The 15,516-nt window shown below is 36.6% G+C and overlaps 1 protein-coding gene and 2 long non-coding RNA genes across 4 annotated transcripts in view; 2 read left to right on the top strand and 1 right to left on the bottom strand.

Annotated features, from left to right (window-relative positions):
• The window catches only part of LOC129728716 (uncharacterized), a 40,926-nt gene extending 38,918 nt beyond the window's left edge, over positions 1–2,008 (top strand). The window contains exons 2-3 of the mRNA XM_055687171.1: positions 378–556; positions 1,910–2,008. Of these exons, the coding sequence (XP_055543146.1) occupies positions 378–556; positions 1,910–2,008 (278 nt within the window). The remainder of the gene's footprint in view (positions 1–377; positions 557–1,909) is intronic.
• A 612-nt stretch (positions 2,009–2,620) lies between these two features.
• LOC129727448 (uncharacterized) lies at positions 2,621–13,733 on the top strand. Of its 2 annotated transcripts, none has more exons than XR_008728526.1 (7): positions 2,621–2,769; positions 5,025–5,209; positions 6,563–6,713; positions 9,586–9,683; positions 9,743–10,076; positions 12,662–12,749; positions 13,295–13,733. It is a non-coding gene; the product is annotated as an uncharacterized LOC129727448 (long non-coding RNA). The 2 variants fall into 2 exon arrangements; XR_008728527.1 differs by lacking the exon at positions 2,621–2,769 and adding an exon at positions 2,851–4,687.
• LOC129727450 (uncharacterized) lies at positions 12,981–14,044 on the bottom strand. The gene is made up of 3 exons (XR_008728529.1): positions 13,904–14,044; positions 13,812–13,837; positions 12,981–13,610 (listed from the first exon to the last, which is right to left on the bottom strand). It is a non-coding gene; the product is annotated as an uncharacterized LOC129727450 (long non-coding RNA).
• Between the last annotated feature and the right edge of the window lie 1,472 nt (positions 14,045–15,516).

Below are 15,516 nucleotides of genomic sequence, written 5' to 3' on the forward strand. Positions count from 1 at the left end.
AGCCGGGCTGGGCAGTTCATCCAGCAAGTACTCCAATTCGGTGAGTTTTTCTTTTAGGCTTCTCGCGTTGAAATAAAAAATTTTTAAACTGTTTTGGTTGGCAAAATATACTTCGTTTACTGAGCTTATTGTTCTTGTGCTTGGTTGGAACTGTAGGTGAAGGTTAGGATCATTTAGCGTATTCATTCAGTGTTTGAGTGGAAAGTATTTCTTTCACTTTTGATTTTTCCGTTTTCCTGACCAACAACCTTCCGTCCCTGAACCAAGCAAATTTTATTTTCCCGTTTCGTTTCAGATCAATGTATAACGTATATTGTATATGTATATGTATATGTATATTAAAAATTTAATAATTTGCCTTTTCATAATTTTTGCAGAGAACGGAGGTACCATGGAGAGCCTACTTTTAATGGCCGATTTAAAAAGCATGGGAATCGATAAAAAAGGACCGACTGTTCTAATCCTGGATTTTATCAACACATCGAAGGCTTGTTTTGCTGAAGATGAAAATGTTCAAGAGTCTCTGGAACCAGACATCGCATCTACTACTTTGACGGTAATTATCCAATATACTGTTATAAACATTCGAAAAATCGAACTATCTTATATACATGAAGAATCACGTAACTTTCTAACTTGAATTCCATATTGGTTTCAATTGCAAATTGATGAATCTAGGCAGATTTGCGCGTAGAATATCTTGATTCATATGTTTTTTACGTAACATAACATGTACTATCGGCTCTATTATCGTCAGGTTTAACCTATTATCGTCTGGGAAGTAAATGATGTCCTAGAGTCTTAATTTCTCGCATGATGGTTCTGTTAAGTGTAGAGCATCTTCCTGCAAAAGACTAGTTCTCTATGATTTCATTGACCCCCGGACGATAATTGGACAAACCTGACGATAATAGAGCCGATACCCTACATAACATGTACTAGTTACAGGTACGTTCACAGAGGAATTCTATGAATCCTCTGGAATGTATCGCGGACGTACTAACGTCTATAAGTTTCACTGACATAACAGTGCTCATAAGCAACATCTCAACTGCCTATGATCGCATAACTGCAACATTCGACATTTTAAGGACTTCGTGTTTTCGTGAGGAAATATTTAAAATAGTATGTTCTTTCTACTTCTGCAAAAATATTCTCATGTTTGTTAAAAAAAGCCGTAAACTAAGTTGTTTTGTCACAGCGTAAAAAATTGCATAATTGTCACACTACATCACATATCCAGTTTTTTTTTATCAAAAGAGCTGCCATCTAAATCCATATCGGCATTCTGGTGTTCAGCTCATACTCGTTAAATCCTAGAAAAACGTCACTTCCGCTGTGATATTTTCCAAACCCAGTTTCAAAGCTTAGCGACATAAAAGTATCGTTGTAAAAATTTCAACAAATTTAACTTTATAAGTGATGTTCAATGTATGCATATATGTATATATATAAAATAGTGCTTTTTTCATAGAACTAGTTGAGCTATCTATTTGCTATATTGGGAACAGTGCATTTATGGTCAAAATATAAAAGTATTGTTTGCTCGAACAACCAATTTTGCAAATGTTACAATTATGTGATCATAGGCAGTCAATAGATTGAAATATTTCTCCATTGAAATTTTATGGAGTGGGGAGGGGGAAGTATATAAAGTGATATAAAAAGGATAAAAAAGACTTTACTTAATGTTTTGTCAACTGGTGTCTTTATAGTAAAAAAACACCTTAATCTGGCGTTTTCTATATAAGAAATGCTTTGGAGCATCCATTCATTTTCTTTACTATTTGCATTCACCTAACAGCCAAAAAATGAAAACAATGCCTCAATTTCCGTAAAAAAAATCTTTCTGTGACGTACCTGAACCACGAATAACATTTGAAATATTTATGTGCTTCATTCCATCTAGGATAATGAACTGGAATCAATCTTAGAGCAACATCCACGTTTTCAAGGCATATACGTCAAAAAGTTGGCTCCCAAAGGTACTCTGCAGCAGTGTTGTTAGTCTCGCTCGTAAGCAGCATACAACACCTCATGTGAGGTTCTCGGTGTCGCCGCTTTCACACAGTAGAGAATTCTCCAATCAAGCTTTTTCTCGTTCTTTCCTGCTTTATTTCTTACTCCAGAGATCATAGGCACACACTCCCGTCTACTCTTCTCGTGTGTACTCGTGTATATCTACTCCCCAACTCACGAGAACGACCAGCCGAAGACAATTGATTCAAGATGCTTTGCGATGGTTGCAAAGGAAAAAAATGATAGGGTATCGGACTACTTCGGCAGCGGTTCGCTTTGGCTGGTTTTGCATCAGACTGCTGTAAAAAACTTACCGAAGCAGTCCGATACCCTTCACGTTGCCCCACTGTCGGCTGTCGGCATATGTCGGGAAGGAAGCATTTTCGTTTTCGAGCACAGTTTTTCAAGCACTCCTCCTAGTTAAGCAATTTTAGTCGAGTACTCCTACTCACTTGCAGGAGCTGGCGTACTCTTTTACGGTAGCTGAGTAACAATACGGACGAGTTTATTCGTGTCGGTGCGTGCTTGCTGCCACTCAGGGGAATGCATTAAGAAGAAAGAGTATCTCCAAAGCGTGTGTGCAGAAGACTTGAGAAGCGTAGCGTATGTCTCGTTCTCAAGCAGAAGGGAGAAGAAAGGTTTTGCTACTCGCTCGATTTGCAACGCTGCTCTGCAGCATGGAGAGTTACTACTTATGACAAGAATCTTGTGTGATCATTTCTACGGTCGGCGCATTTGGGAGGACCAAAAGTAAGTGTTTCTCCAAAATTATACGTTTCTTCTGATTTTACTTGTCAACACATATGTTAATCAGCTAAATCTAATTGAGATAGATAAAAATGGACTTCGCAACAAGTTAAATGAGGTGAGGACAACACCCTCTCAAAATTTAATGAAACTTTCTATGTGTATGAGAGAAGTTTTTTCCTCAAAACTGTCCATTTTAAATTGTTCAGAAGAGTGTTCAGGCTTGTCTGTTCCTTTTAAAAATAATTTAATGTTTTTCAAATCATTCTTCTCAGTGTTTTCTCAGATCTCAAATTTATTCTTTTATTCAATTTTTTTTTAATATAAATTCATACAATTTCCTAATAATCATCAATTGACAAATTCGCTCAATCTTTTATTATTATTTATTATCGATTTATGAAAAACTTCAGCCTTATATTCTTCTAGTTAGTTTTTTTTTTAAATTAAGTATGCAATGTTGCTTAGTTTACTAAGGTTACACACTTGACAACACACTTACAAAGTTTCATTAAATTTTGAGAGAGTGCTGCCAACATCTGGGCAGGCTGGCGCGTTATTTCATGATGTTGATGCACGATTTTCTTTTCATGAGCATAGGTTTATATTAGAGTAAGCGAACAGGTGAATATATACAGTTACAGATACAGTTTCCAATTCCAACGCCATTCTTTTATTCACAACACACTTACAAAGTTTCATTAAATTTTGAGAGAGTGCTGCCAACATCTGGGCACTTGTTTGTTCGCAGATAGGGTCCAGTGCTGCATAGGGTATTTTCTCAGCTAAACACTTTCCAACTGAAGCAAAATATTCATTAGTTTCATCAACCAGAGACTGTTTTTCTTCGACCGTAGAACCACTTTGTGTGATTGTGTGGGATTGTTTTGGTTTATTTCCCAGAACTTCCTTGATGGTGTCCCAGGTTTTAATAATGTTACCCCTGTAACAATCGAATTTTGTTGCGTAATATTCCTTCATCTTCTTTCGTTTAATCTCAGTCACATTATTGCACCAGATACCATATATATGTCGAGTGAATTCATCCGAGCGATCACGTCTAAGTTTCGAGTACCAATAGTTCTTGGTTCGTATACACATCTTCATCTCCTGATCGGCCCACGGCTTTGAGTGTGTACAATTTGCTGGTTTTATTTTGATGTGTGTGGACGCTCGTGAGACACCTTCCTGGATACCAGAGATAAGAGAAATATAATTCTCTCAACATCTCTCCAGCAGCATGTTGATATTTGGTTTTCACGCAGGAACTCACTCACAGCTGGTAGGTTTATTCTCGAATAGGGCTGGCAGTGCTTAGGTTCATTACCAGTTGGATGGTTGATCTCAACAAATATCGCATTGTGATCGAAAAGACTATATTGCAGATGTTGCAGTGAGATCCCGATATTGGTATTGTTTGTAATAATGTGGTCTAAGCATGCATCGTATCTCGTCGGTGTTGAGTCACAAAAGTGAAAACTATTCGAGAACACTGTGTTTTTATATTTCTCCACAACGGGCGTTGTAGAGTTCAAGTCAAAGCTAAAGTCCCCTAGCACGAAAGTATTGGCACGTTGGCCAGAAAGAAAGTCATCTAGAAGATCGAAGAAATCATCTACCTTTAAGGCTAGTGTCTGAGGTGGTCTGTATATACTCACAAGAGTGATTTTTTTTCCGAGTGCTGATATCGACAGCAACAATACTGTTATACTCATCACAGTAGCTACGGACAAGTTTGCATTGGATATTTTTGTGGATAAATAGAGCTGAACCACCTCCTCTTCTTGTCGATCGTGATGCAAAGAAGCATTTATAGTTTTGTAATGACATGGATATTTCCGTATCTGCATGCTACCATGTTTCCGTAATCGAGATGATTTCAGCCGGGCTGGGCAGTTCATCCAGCAAGTACTCCAATTCGGTGAGTTTTTCTTTTAGGCTTCTCGCGTTGAAATAGAAAATTTTTAAACTGTTTTGGTTGGCAAAATATACTTCGTTTACTGAGCTTATTGTTCTTGTGCTTGGTTGGAACTGTAGGTGAAGGTTAGGATCATTTAGCGTATTCATTCAGTGTTTGAGTGGAAAGTATTTCTTTCACTTTTGATTTTTCCGTTTTCCTGACCAACAACCTTCCGTCCCTGAACCAAGCAAATTTTATTTTCCCGTTTCGTTTCAGATCAATGTATAACGTATATTGTATATGTATATGTATATGTATATTAAAAATTTAATAATTTGCCTTTTCATAATTTTTGCAGAGAACGGAGGTACCATGGAGAGCCTACTTTTAATGGCCGAGAACGATTTAAAAAGCATGGGAATCGATAAAAAAGGACCGACTGTTCTAATCCTGGATTTTATCAACACATCGAAGGCTTGTCTTGCTGAAGATGAAAATGTTCAAGAGTCTCTGGAACCAGACATCGCATCTACTACTTTGACGGTAATTATCCAATATACTGTTATAAACATTCGAAAAATCGAACTATCTTATATACATGAAGAATCACGTAACTTTCTAACTTGAGTTCCATATTGGTTTCAATTGCAAATTGATGAATCTAGGCAGAATTGCGCGTAGAATATCTTGATTCATATGTTTTTTACGTAACATAACATGTACTATCGGCTCTATTATCGTCAGGTTTAACCTATTATCGTCTGGGAAGTAAATGATGTCCTAGAGTCTTAATTTCTCGCATGATGGTTCTGTTAAGTGTAGAGCATCTTCCTGCAAAAGACTAGTTCTCTATGATTTCATTGACCCCCGGACGATAATTGGACAAACCTGACGATAATAGAGCCGCTACCCTACATAACATGTACTAGTTACAGGTACGTTCACAGAGGAATTCTATGAATCCTCTGGAATGTATCGCGGACGTACTAACGTTTATAAGTTTCACTGACATAACAGTGCTCATTAGCAACATCTCAACTGCCTATGATCGCATAACTGCAACATTCGACGTTTTAAGGACTTCGTGTTTTCGTGAGGAAATATTTAAAATAGTATGTTCTTTCTACTTCTGCAAAAATATGCTCATGTTTGTTAAAAAAAGCCGTAAACTAAGTTGTTTCGTCACAGCGTAAAAAATTGCATAATTGTCACACTACATCACATATCCAGTTTTTTTTATCAAAAGAGCTGCCATCTAAATCCATATCGGCATTCTGGTGTTCAGCTCATACTCGTTAAATCCTAGAAAAACGTCACTTCCGCTGTGATATTTTCCAAACCCAGTTTCAAAGCGTAGCGGCATAAAAGTATTGTTGTAAAAATTTCAACAAATTTAACTTTATAAGTGATGTTCAATGTATGCATATATGTATATATATAAAATAGTGCTTTTTTCATAGAAATAGTTGAGCTATCTATTTGCTATATTGGGAACAGTGCATTTATGGTCAAAATATAAAAGTATTGTTTGCTCGAACAACCAATTTTGCAAATGTTACAATTATGTGATCATAGGCAGTCAATAGATTGAAATATTTCTCCATTGAAATTTTATGGAGTGGGGAGGGGGAAGTATATAAAGTGATATAAAAAGGATAAAAAAGACTTTACTTAATGTTTTGTGAACTGGTGTCTTTATAGTAAAAAAAACACCTTAATCTGGCGTTTTCTATATAAGAAATGCTTTGGAGCATCCATTCATTTTCTTTACTATTTGCATTCACCTAATAGCCAAAAAATGAAAACAATGCCTCAATTTCCGTAAAAAAAATCTTTCTGTGACGTACCTGAACCACGAATAACATTTGAAATATTTATGTGCTTCATTCCATCTAGGATAATGAACTGGAATCAATCTTAGAGCAACATCCACGTTTTCAAGGCATATACGTCAAAAAGTTGGCTCCCAATGGTACTCTGCAGCATGGAGAGTTACTACTTATGACAAGAATCATTTCTACGGTCGGCGCATTTGGGAGGACCAAAAGTAAGTGTTTCTCCTAAATTATACGTTTCTTCTGATTTTACTTGTCAACACATATGTTAATCAGCTAAATCTAATTGAGATAGATAAAAATGGACTTCGCAACAAATTAAATGAGGTGAGGACAACACCCTCTCAAAATTTAATGAAACTTTGTATGTGTATGAGAGAAGTTTTTTCCTCAAAACTGTCCATTTTAAATTGTTCAGAAGAGTGTTCAGGCACGTCTGTTCCTTTTAAAAATAACTTAATGTTTTTAAAATCATTCTTCTCAGTGTTTTCTCAGATCTAAAATTTATTCTTTTATTCAATTTTTTTGATATAAATTCATACAATTTCCTAATAATCATCAATTGACAAATTCGCTCAATCTTTTATTATTATTTATTATCGATTTATGAAAAACTTCAGCCTTATATTCTTCTAGTTAGTTTTTTTTTAAATTAAGTATGCAATGTTGCTTAGTTTACTAAGGTTACACACTTGACAACACACTTACAAAGTTTCATTAAATTTTGAGAGAGTGCTGCCAACATCTGGGCAGGCTGGCGCGAAATCCATTTTAGTATGTTTTTCTGAGTGTTTGATCTTATTGAAGGTGAAATGGCTTGGCAAATGGCTTCGAGGCACCACTTTGAATTTTTAAAGGCTCGATAATAGTTAATGCGTCGCCTATAAAAACGCTATTTTATGTTTGCTGTGGTGGAGCAAACACAAAATAGCGTTTGTGGCTTCATTGCAGTCTTCCATTATGTTCACGAGTTTTAAAATCTGGTTCAACATGTGCAAAGGGCCCAATTACTAACATGTAAACATTGAGTAAATCGCAAATGCCTAGGTATAGGAGGTATAGGATTAAAATCGACGTAACATTTGTTTTTGAAACACCGAACATTTTTGGCAGTGAGAGCTGTCGAAATCTTTTTATCTACGGCATTCCGCAATCTTCTGAAAGCTCTTCTAGCACATAAACAATAGCTTGCATTTCCAAACACAACCCGTTTTCGAAAACGAAATACATGTAACGGCACTCCGCGCGCCTTTCAGATTTTTACTTCTACAGCATTCCCTCACATTAGGTGGCATACCTAGAACCCTAGAAGCCGGTTCTCTACCGGATTCCTTCTATGTTGACACTGCCCTTAGCTGTTCACAGAAGTAGGCCAAGACTTGCTTACACTTGGAGTCAAGTCTTCCGCTTGGCTGAGGTGACGAGACGGCAAAGTCACCTGTAAGCATAGTTTGAATAAACACTCGATTCGCCGGTAACTCATAGCCGCGTGCGCGGGGGTGAGTTACCGGTGTTGTTTGTAAACAAGTCAAGAGCTTAGTCCCAGGAAGTCGTTTTATCGGGATAACACCAGATCCCGACGTTTCATGCATTTTTAAGACATTGGGCATTAAAAAATTCGATACCGACAACCGTTTCAGTGAGAGCGGGGGCCTAGTGTGGTTGGTAACGTCTCCGCCAACCACGCTCGACGCCTGGGTTCGAATCCCACCGCCGACATAGGTGTCGATGGTTGTGAGGTGGCGTGATCCACTCACAACCAACCTAACTGGTCTAGATTCAATCCTAGCCGACACCGGGAGTTTTTCTGAGGCGAAAAATCTCTGGGATCACGCCTTCCATCGCATGAGGAAGTAAAGCCGTTGGCGCCGGTCCGTTAATAATAAACGGGTCGTGAGTTAGGGTCCTGGGCGTGGAGTCGTCTCCCTGGGCGTCGGTGATTGGCCACAACAGTGGCGGAACTAGACCGACGGAAAATAAGCGAGAATAAAAAAAAAAACCGTTTCAGTGAAAATATGTGACATCTGGTGGTCCATTTTTTTTTGAAACCGCGGGACTTTGCAAAGGCGCGCATTACATTTAAGATGAACGCGAGACATTTTGTTAAAACGCGGGACTGCGGTCTGGTCATTTTAGCCGAGAGTGGCCATCAGGGTAACAGAGAAAGGCAGTGGTTTTGCGAGGGGAAATTGTCTCTCGCGGAATACTTTTTAGAGCCGGCAGTAAGTTCTAAAGTAAAATAGAATTCAATTGTTAATTAAAGCGGATTTCGCACGGTCATACTCATACAGGACTTTAGTGGTTTCTTCCGCACAAATTATCACATGTCTTGGTACAGTCCTACAGAGGATACATTATTTCCGCGTGCCTTTCAGCAGTTTAAACTACTACTCTTGTTTTCAAAGCTGGCAAGTGCAGCAATTTTTTTCTTGCAAATTTGACATGGACATGCACACATGGACAAGCAACTTTTCTCCTTGTACTAAAAAAACAAATCCTTTAAAGTAGAAGATAATAATCCAGAGCGCAGTTACCATCATATGAAATGCTGTTACCACAGTATGTGTCGTAAATAAATAAAATTCGCCACAAATATTTTATTTTTCAAATATTTTTTATAAATATAGCTCACATATTTGTTCGTTTTTCTTAGACTGGAGGAAGGGTATACCTAATGCTATGTTTTTTCAGGGGGGTTGAGATTTTGTGACCAAATACTACGAAGAGAAAAAGGACGAGGTGGGATTGTGAAAATCATGATAAAATGCCTACCAGAACAGTGTGATCGAGATCAAATTTACCTCAGTGAATAATAACCTTATGAAACAAATTTCAATCAAATAATAAGAACAATTTGTTTACATTCGGCAATTGAGCCTTTTTTACATGTTTTGGCAGGCATTTAGTATTTACCATTGATTGTGACTTCAAATTACATAAACAACACTCGTTATTCGACGCTAAACGCGAAAATTTTGTCAATAATATTTGACACAAAACGTCTGGAATAACGAAACTGAAAAAAAAATGAATTTTGACGAAGTTTTGTGAAAGTAACTAAACGATGTTTGCTATTATTTTCAGCTACCCAACAAATTTTGAAAAAAAAGATGCTTGCTGAGCGAATCGTCAGGGCACATCCCCAGTAAGGCAAACCTGTTTCCTGTCGAGCACCTCTCGAGGTAATTAAATAAAATCAAATATGCCGGAAAAAACACTTGAAAATATATTTTTTTTCCAGTCGGTGTTTTTTTATAAGAACAATGGTGAAGCTAAACGACCACATAGTGGATATATTGAACAACGCGTGTCCAATATGCACAAAGAAGTACCTTTGGATAAGAGAAAATTCCGACGAAAAAAAAAACATGCCAAATTTGGAATTTGTTACAGAGCAAATGACTGCAAGTGCAGACATGCTGACAGCTTTGGAAGCAACGGCCCAGAACTGTCTCGAAATTTCGATGCTCATGAAACAGTGCTTCTCGATTCATAGGAACATGATAACGCAGGGAAAAAATGTTCATCAGATTTACAGTTATTTCCCTCATCTAAAGTCATATCAGGGTCTTTTAGTAAGTTGAATTTTTGATGCTATTCAAGCTTGTTTCACGGTCAATATATATGAAGTGATTTATAAGAAATTGCCTCTAAATTGTATTTGTTGAGGCAACAATGTTTTAGACCAACGTGAGGTTTTTCCATTGCCCTTCGACTTTTAAATGAAATATAAAAATCGCTACAATGACAGTTGGTGTATAGGCAAACTATCATTGTAGCGATTTCGAGCAGTTTTAATTCGTGATTTAAAAATTGAATGACAACGATAGAAAATTTCTGAAAATCACGTTTTGCTTAGAAAATGCAGCTTTTGAAGTAAAATACTTCTCTCAGGAAGTTCGGCTACATAGGGATGTGAAATGAAAATCTAAAACCGAAAAAAGTGAAAAATATGTCCAATTTCAAATGCTAATAAATCGGTTAGTATTCGATGGATATCCTTCGTTTTGGCAGCAATATATTGGAAAATCTTCTAAGATTCTTCCCAAAAGAAGATAATAGTAATTTTATTATTAAAATAGTCAAGCCTTGTCAAAACGAAAAATTCGACCTCTGATTGGTCGTTATATGACTGCTTCCCAAGCACGGTCGACAGAATCATATACCTTGCAATTAAAAACATGCTATTTGGCCTATATAAGAGCCTGTTTCAGCATTCACAAAAACAGTTAGTTCGACTATGCAGAGCTAATATGAAGTCGATTCAATCAATCAGCATGAACAGAATTTCGTCGTCTCCTAGCTGCCAAGTTGCAACATGATGCAAAACGCAGCAGCGAGCAAACGAAATCGCTTGATGTTATAAGCCGCAATACGGTTAGGGGTTGAATCGTTGCGTGTTTGAGAACACCATCGGTGTTTATTCGCTGGATACAAAAATCAAATGCGAATTGTGGAATAATTCGTCTAAAGAACATTAGAAAATGGTACAACTGAAAAGAAAGGCGTGGCATATTTCGTAGCACGCTTCCGCTATAAGAGAGTGTTTCTGTGAAAACTAGCTAAATTCATTAGTCGGAAGGTGAGCTAGATGGACCTTCACAACGTTGATAGCAGTAGCAGCAGATATCAGCACTCAGCAGTAACAGAGAATAACAGCGAGTTGCGCCAATGGCTGCCTTCAAATTAAATAAATCACTTGCCCTGTGGTTGGTCACCACGGCTCAAGCCTCTGCCAGGCTGAACGCCAACGTGAGCGATCGGGCGAGATTTTTGCCGTACATCAGCCGGCACTTCCTCTAATGGAAAAGTTGGATCATTTTGTTCAGAAGAATATTACTGTCGGTAATATTACAGAGATGCGATTGCATTAAATCCGATATGGAAATGAACAATTGTTCTTTTGAGGACAAATAAAACACTTAATATAAGAAAGCAAGCATAAGCAGTATGGTAACAGCCTCAGCGGTAGGTGCAGCCGGTACTTCCATGAGGCGGATGTTATAAGGAAGTAAATGGAAGCGGCATGGCGAAACAGTTCGGGTGTGCTTAGACGCGCTTCATTTTTCGTTGTTGATATTATTCTCCACATGAAACGACGCGCTTTCGTACAATAGCGGCGGTATTAGCGGTAGATGCATTTGCCAACACTTATTCCAGTAAAGCCGTGTATAAATTTCAATGTGAAAACACTTTTCTATTGTGTTGGCTGTGCGCATTAGGCCTCTGCCAGGCTAAACGCGAAAAACGGCGCGAACCGATTCGCCCGGCCGTACGTTAATGTACCGGGTGAATAGAATAGAATCCTTAACTACGATGCCGTTCCTGAATGCGAAACCTATTTTCATCCTTGCCGGTTGAGGGTTTCGGCCTCCCTCCGGTGAAGCTCTGCCTTATTTTGGCAACTACACAAGCATTCTGGATTTTGGCAATCAAAACTTCTGCTGGCTGTCTGATTTTCAATGTGAAAACAGCCTTTAACTTTGTTATCAGAGTGCCTGACTACGATTTGGTAATATTGTTTGAATTAAATGTTTACAAAATTTTACAATATTCCTCTTTCTGCCATTCAATAAAACAGGTAATACGATGCCTTCGTCATACGCAAGTTCACCATAACTCCCGCTATCGACGTAACACAGAGATGCAATCAGCGTCATATCCGATTTAAAATTCAACAACAAACTGTCCTTTTTAGGACAACCAAACAGATGAATTGAAGATTTAATATTTTCTCGTTCTGAGCTTTATCCAAAAGTAAATTATCTTAATTTGAATTCACATGTACATATACTCTGACTGTTGAAACTTGTTCGCGCCGCAAAGAGTTTGTACTTTTCCTGTTTAGTGAGGTCGTATTTATATGTGCAAACTGAAATTGAGTAGTAGGTACTTCAACTTCATTTGCACGGAATTTTCAATACTGCCAATGAGCGGTCAACATTTATTTACTAGGAAAACTGACTGACACGCAAGCAGCCGGGTTATCTCTCTTGTACAAGTATTCTACTTCAACCTTGCGGTCGTGGCTTTGCATACAACCCTCCTGTTATTTTTTCAGATGACAGAAAAAACTGCTAAACAACCCAATTGAGCAAAATTTTTCTACCTTTTTTTCCGTTGATTAAATTCATTCTGACGTTTTTGTTTTATAATCTAGGTGCAACAAGCGTTTGAAGGAAGTTTGAAAAGAATACTGTCTCAAGCCCTATTGCTACAACGTGAGGCATTCCATGAAGTAAATAATGGTAAGTTCAGTTCCTTTGAAAACATACCCCTTGGTTTTCAAAAAGTTATTTTTTTTTTGTTTAATTCTGTTGCAAGAACAGTTCTTTCATAAATTTCAAATAGAAACATTTTTCTTAAAATTTAAGTCATCGATAATTGAAAAACCGCGAAACATTTGCATGTAGAAACGATTTGGCTTCATTTTATCGCATCGATATCCAAAATTTTTCATTTAGTGAATAATGTTGAGGAAATGCAGACAAAAAAAATTTCAATGCTTTTCAAAATTTGTTTTGATGGAATGACTTAAAATACTATTTTAACAATTTACAATCGTTCTTGGTTAGGTATATGAGAATATTTAACCAAGATTTTTTGATCATTTGAAGAAAAAGGTTTCCATTAATTACTACAATAAAACGATATTTTTGGAGTTTACTGGAAACCTTTCTCTTTCTACAATATTTGATTCTATTCTACTGGCACAATAATTTTTTCTATCGCCATACTTGTGCTTTAACCCTTACTATGTGTAAAAATTTATTTTTCATTTTATTTATTTTAGATTGAAGATGCTACTGATTACCTCGACCGTGAGAACCCTACAGCTCACATTATTTGTTTCGGCTCAGCGTTTCAAAGTGGCCATTTTATGATTGTGCTAGGCAGGAATTGTGGTATCAATATGGGAGCGAACGCTTTACAAACATCAGATGTTTTTTTAAGACTTTTACTGTGTTCAACATTAACATCCCTGCTTTGCTTAGGCCATTGAATGATTCTTTGTCCATAAAATTGTTCAAAACACTAACGCATAGCTCTCGTCGCTCGGTAAATGAGTTGGTGAATCAGTTCGTTAGTACAGATATCGCTGAGCAAGCCTAGGGAAATAATAATTGTTATATCTTTAAAAAAAATTGTATCTGTAAAAATATGATTTAAACAACTAAAACTAAATATCTGTTGTTTATTACAAAAACTAAAAATACAAACAGAGTTTCAAATATGATTTTTTAATAATATAGTTAAATATGAGAAAATCAGCCATGGAAATTAATATTGTGCAACTTTATTTTGATTACCCATTTTTAAGAACGATCACGAAAACCTAATTTTGTAGAAAAAAAAACCTCGTGAGTTATAAGTATGAAACTCAATTTTATGGGAAAATTACCCATTTTTGAGAACCATCTGTTGAGCTTCTTTTAGGTAATGCTTCCCTATTTTTAAGTTCACACCACTTTACTCAATTCTTGAGTTTCAGCACTTTACCCAATTTTAATGGGATGAGCTTTTGCACGAGATGGATACTATGTTACCCAATAAAAAGTTGTCAGTCTTAGTGTGTACTTACTTTTTCCAAAATTAGTCTAGACTGTCTTTTGAAAAGGGCGAAACTTTTTTTGCCGATTTTTTGTAAATCAATATAATTAAAAGACGGTAAATTCTACAAAAAAGTGTTCTATAAGTAACTTTTAGGAAATTATCTGAATTTTCAAAAAAAATATGGAAAAAATTATATATCAAGTCCTACACTGGAAAAAATGCAATTTAAACACAAAACATCGATTTAAAAAAAATGGTCAAGTAGGTGATGTCTTCACACCCAAATAGTTTCAACCAATTCGGAGAGGGTGTTGCCAACCGCGGGTTCATTTGGCGCGAAATCCGTCTTTTCAGAATTCAACTGTAACACATTTCTACATTACAGCAGATATCACATGATTTTACCAACAATAATATTTAACTTTATAAATAAATACGTCTTAATGATAATCGCAGTAGTTCAGCGCTCGTGAGCAATTTTCAAAATATAATACGATCATGAACTGGTTAAATCTTACCAATAAGTACCCTGTTCCGTCCACTTTCGTAAAATTTCTTCCCAAGCAGCAGAATTGTTTCGCAGCCAGTTTTTAATTCGAATCAAACGCTCGATCTCTGTAATAAAAGGTATGAAAAAATACTTTTTTAAACTTTCTCATAGCAAGAAGCTTTCCTATTGAAATGGATAGGCCAAAAAACTTTATAGCTTGAAAATTTTAGAGATGTTTCCGAAAATTTCCGAAAAAAGGACTTTATTCATCAATAATTAACAAACAAAAACAAAAATCCGTAGAACTCTACACTTCAAAAAAAATCGGAAAGTATACGAGTTCACTAAAAATAGTCTGGCATTTCTGCCAGTCAACATCTGGAGCTCCGATACAAGGGGTTTCTACAATCATGGATTACTTGCCAGTCATTCGATGATTACCATTAGATTATTAGTCAAATTCAATAACAGCTAAAAATTACCAGTTATCATTCAATTCCCTTTGAATTACAAAGATTGCTGTCAATAAGTGTGAATTACACTAAGGTCGCTTTTCACGCGTTGTTTTTACGCGGGCTTCTTACGCAGCTTTTTTTACGCGGATTCCGGAATTTACGCGTTTTTTACGCGGATTCCGGAATTTACGCGGTTTTTTTTACGCGGATTCCGGAATTTACGCAATCCTAACAATTCTAAATTAGCAGGAAAAAGAGAAAAAAAATATGTTTCAACATCATTTCTATTACTTTTCAGGAAAGTATGTTTTATAAGTTTTATTTAAAATGCAAAATCATTTCAAATTTCATACAAAATTGGAAAAAGTTCATAACGATCACTAATACTAATGCATCGACGTGAATAGCATACCTTGTAGGGCTGTCATCATACTTGGTGCGATGATAGGGATGGCGCTGTTGCGTGTGTATGGCTAGCTATAGCGTGTGTAAGACACTAGCATGTGTAGCATATTA

Source organism: Wyeomyia smithii, chromosome 3 (assembly GCF_029784165.1).
Source record: "Wyeomyia smithii strain HCP4-BCI-WySm-NY-G18 chromosome 3, ASM2978416v1, whole genome shotgun sequence".
NCBI classification, from domain to species: Eukaryota; Metazoa; Arthropoda; class Insecta; order Diptera; family Culicidae; genus Wyeomyia; species Wyeomyia smithii.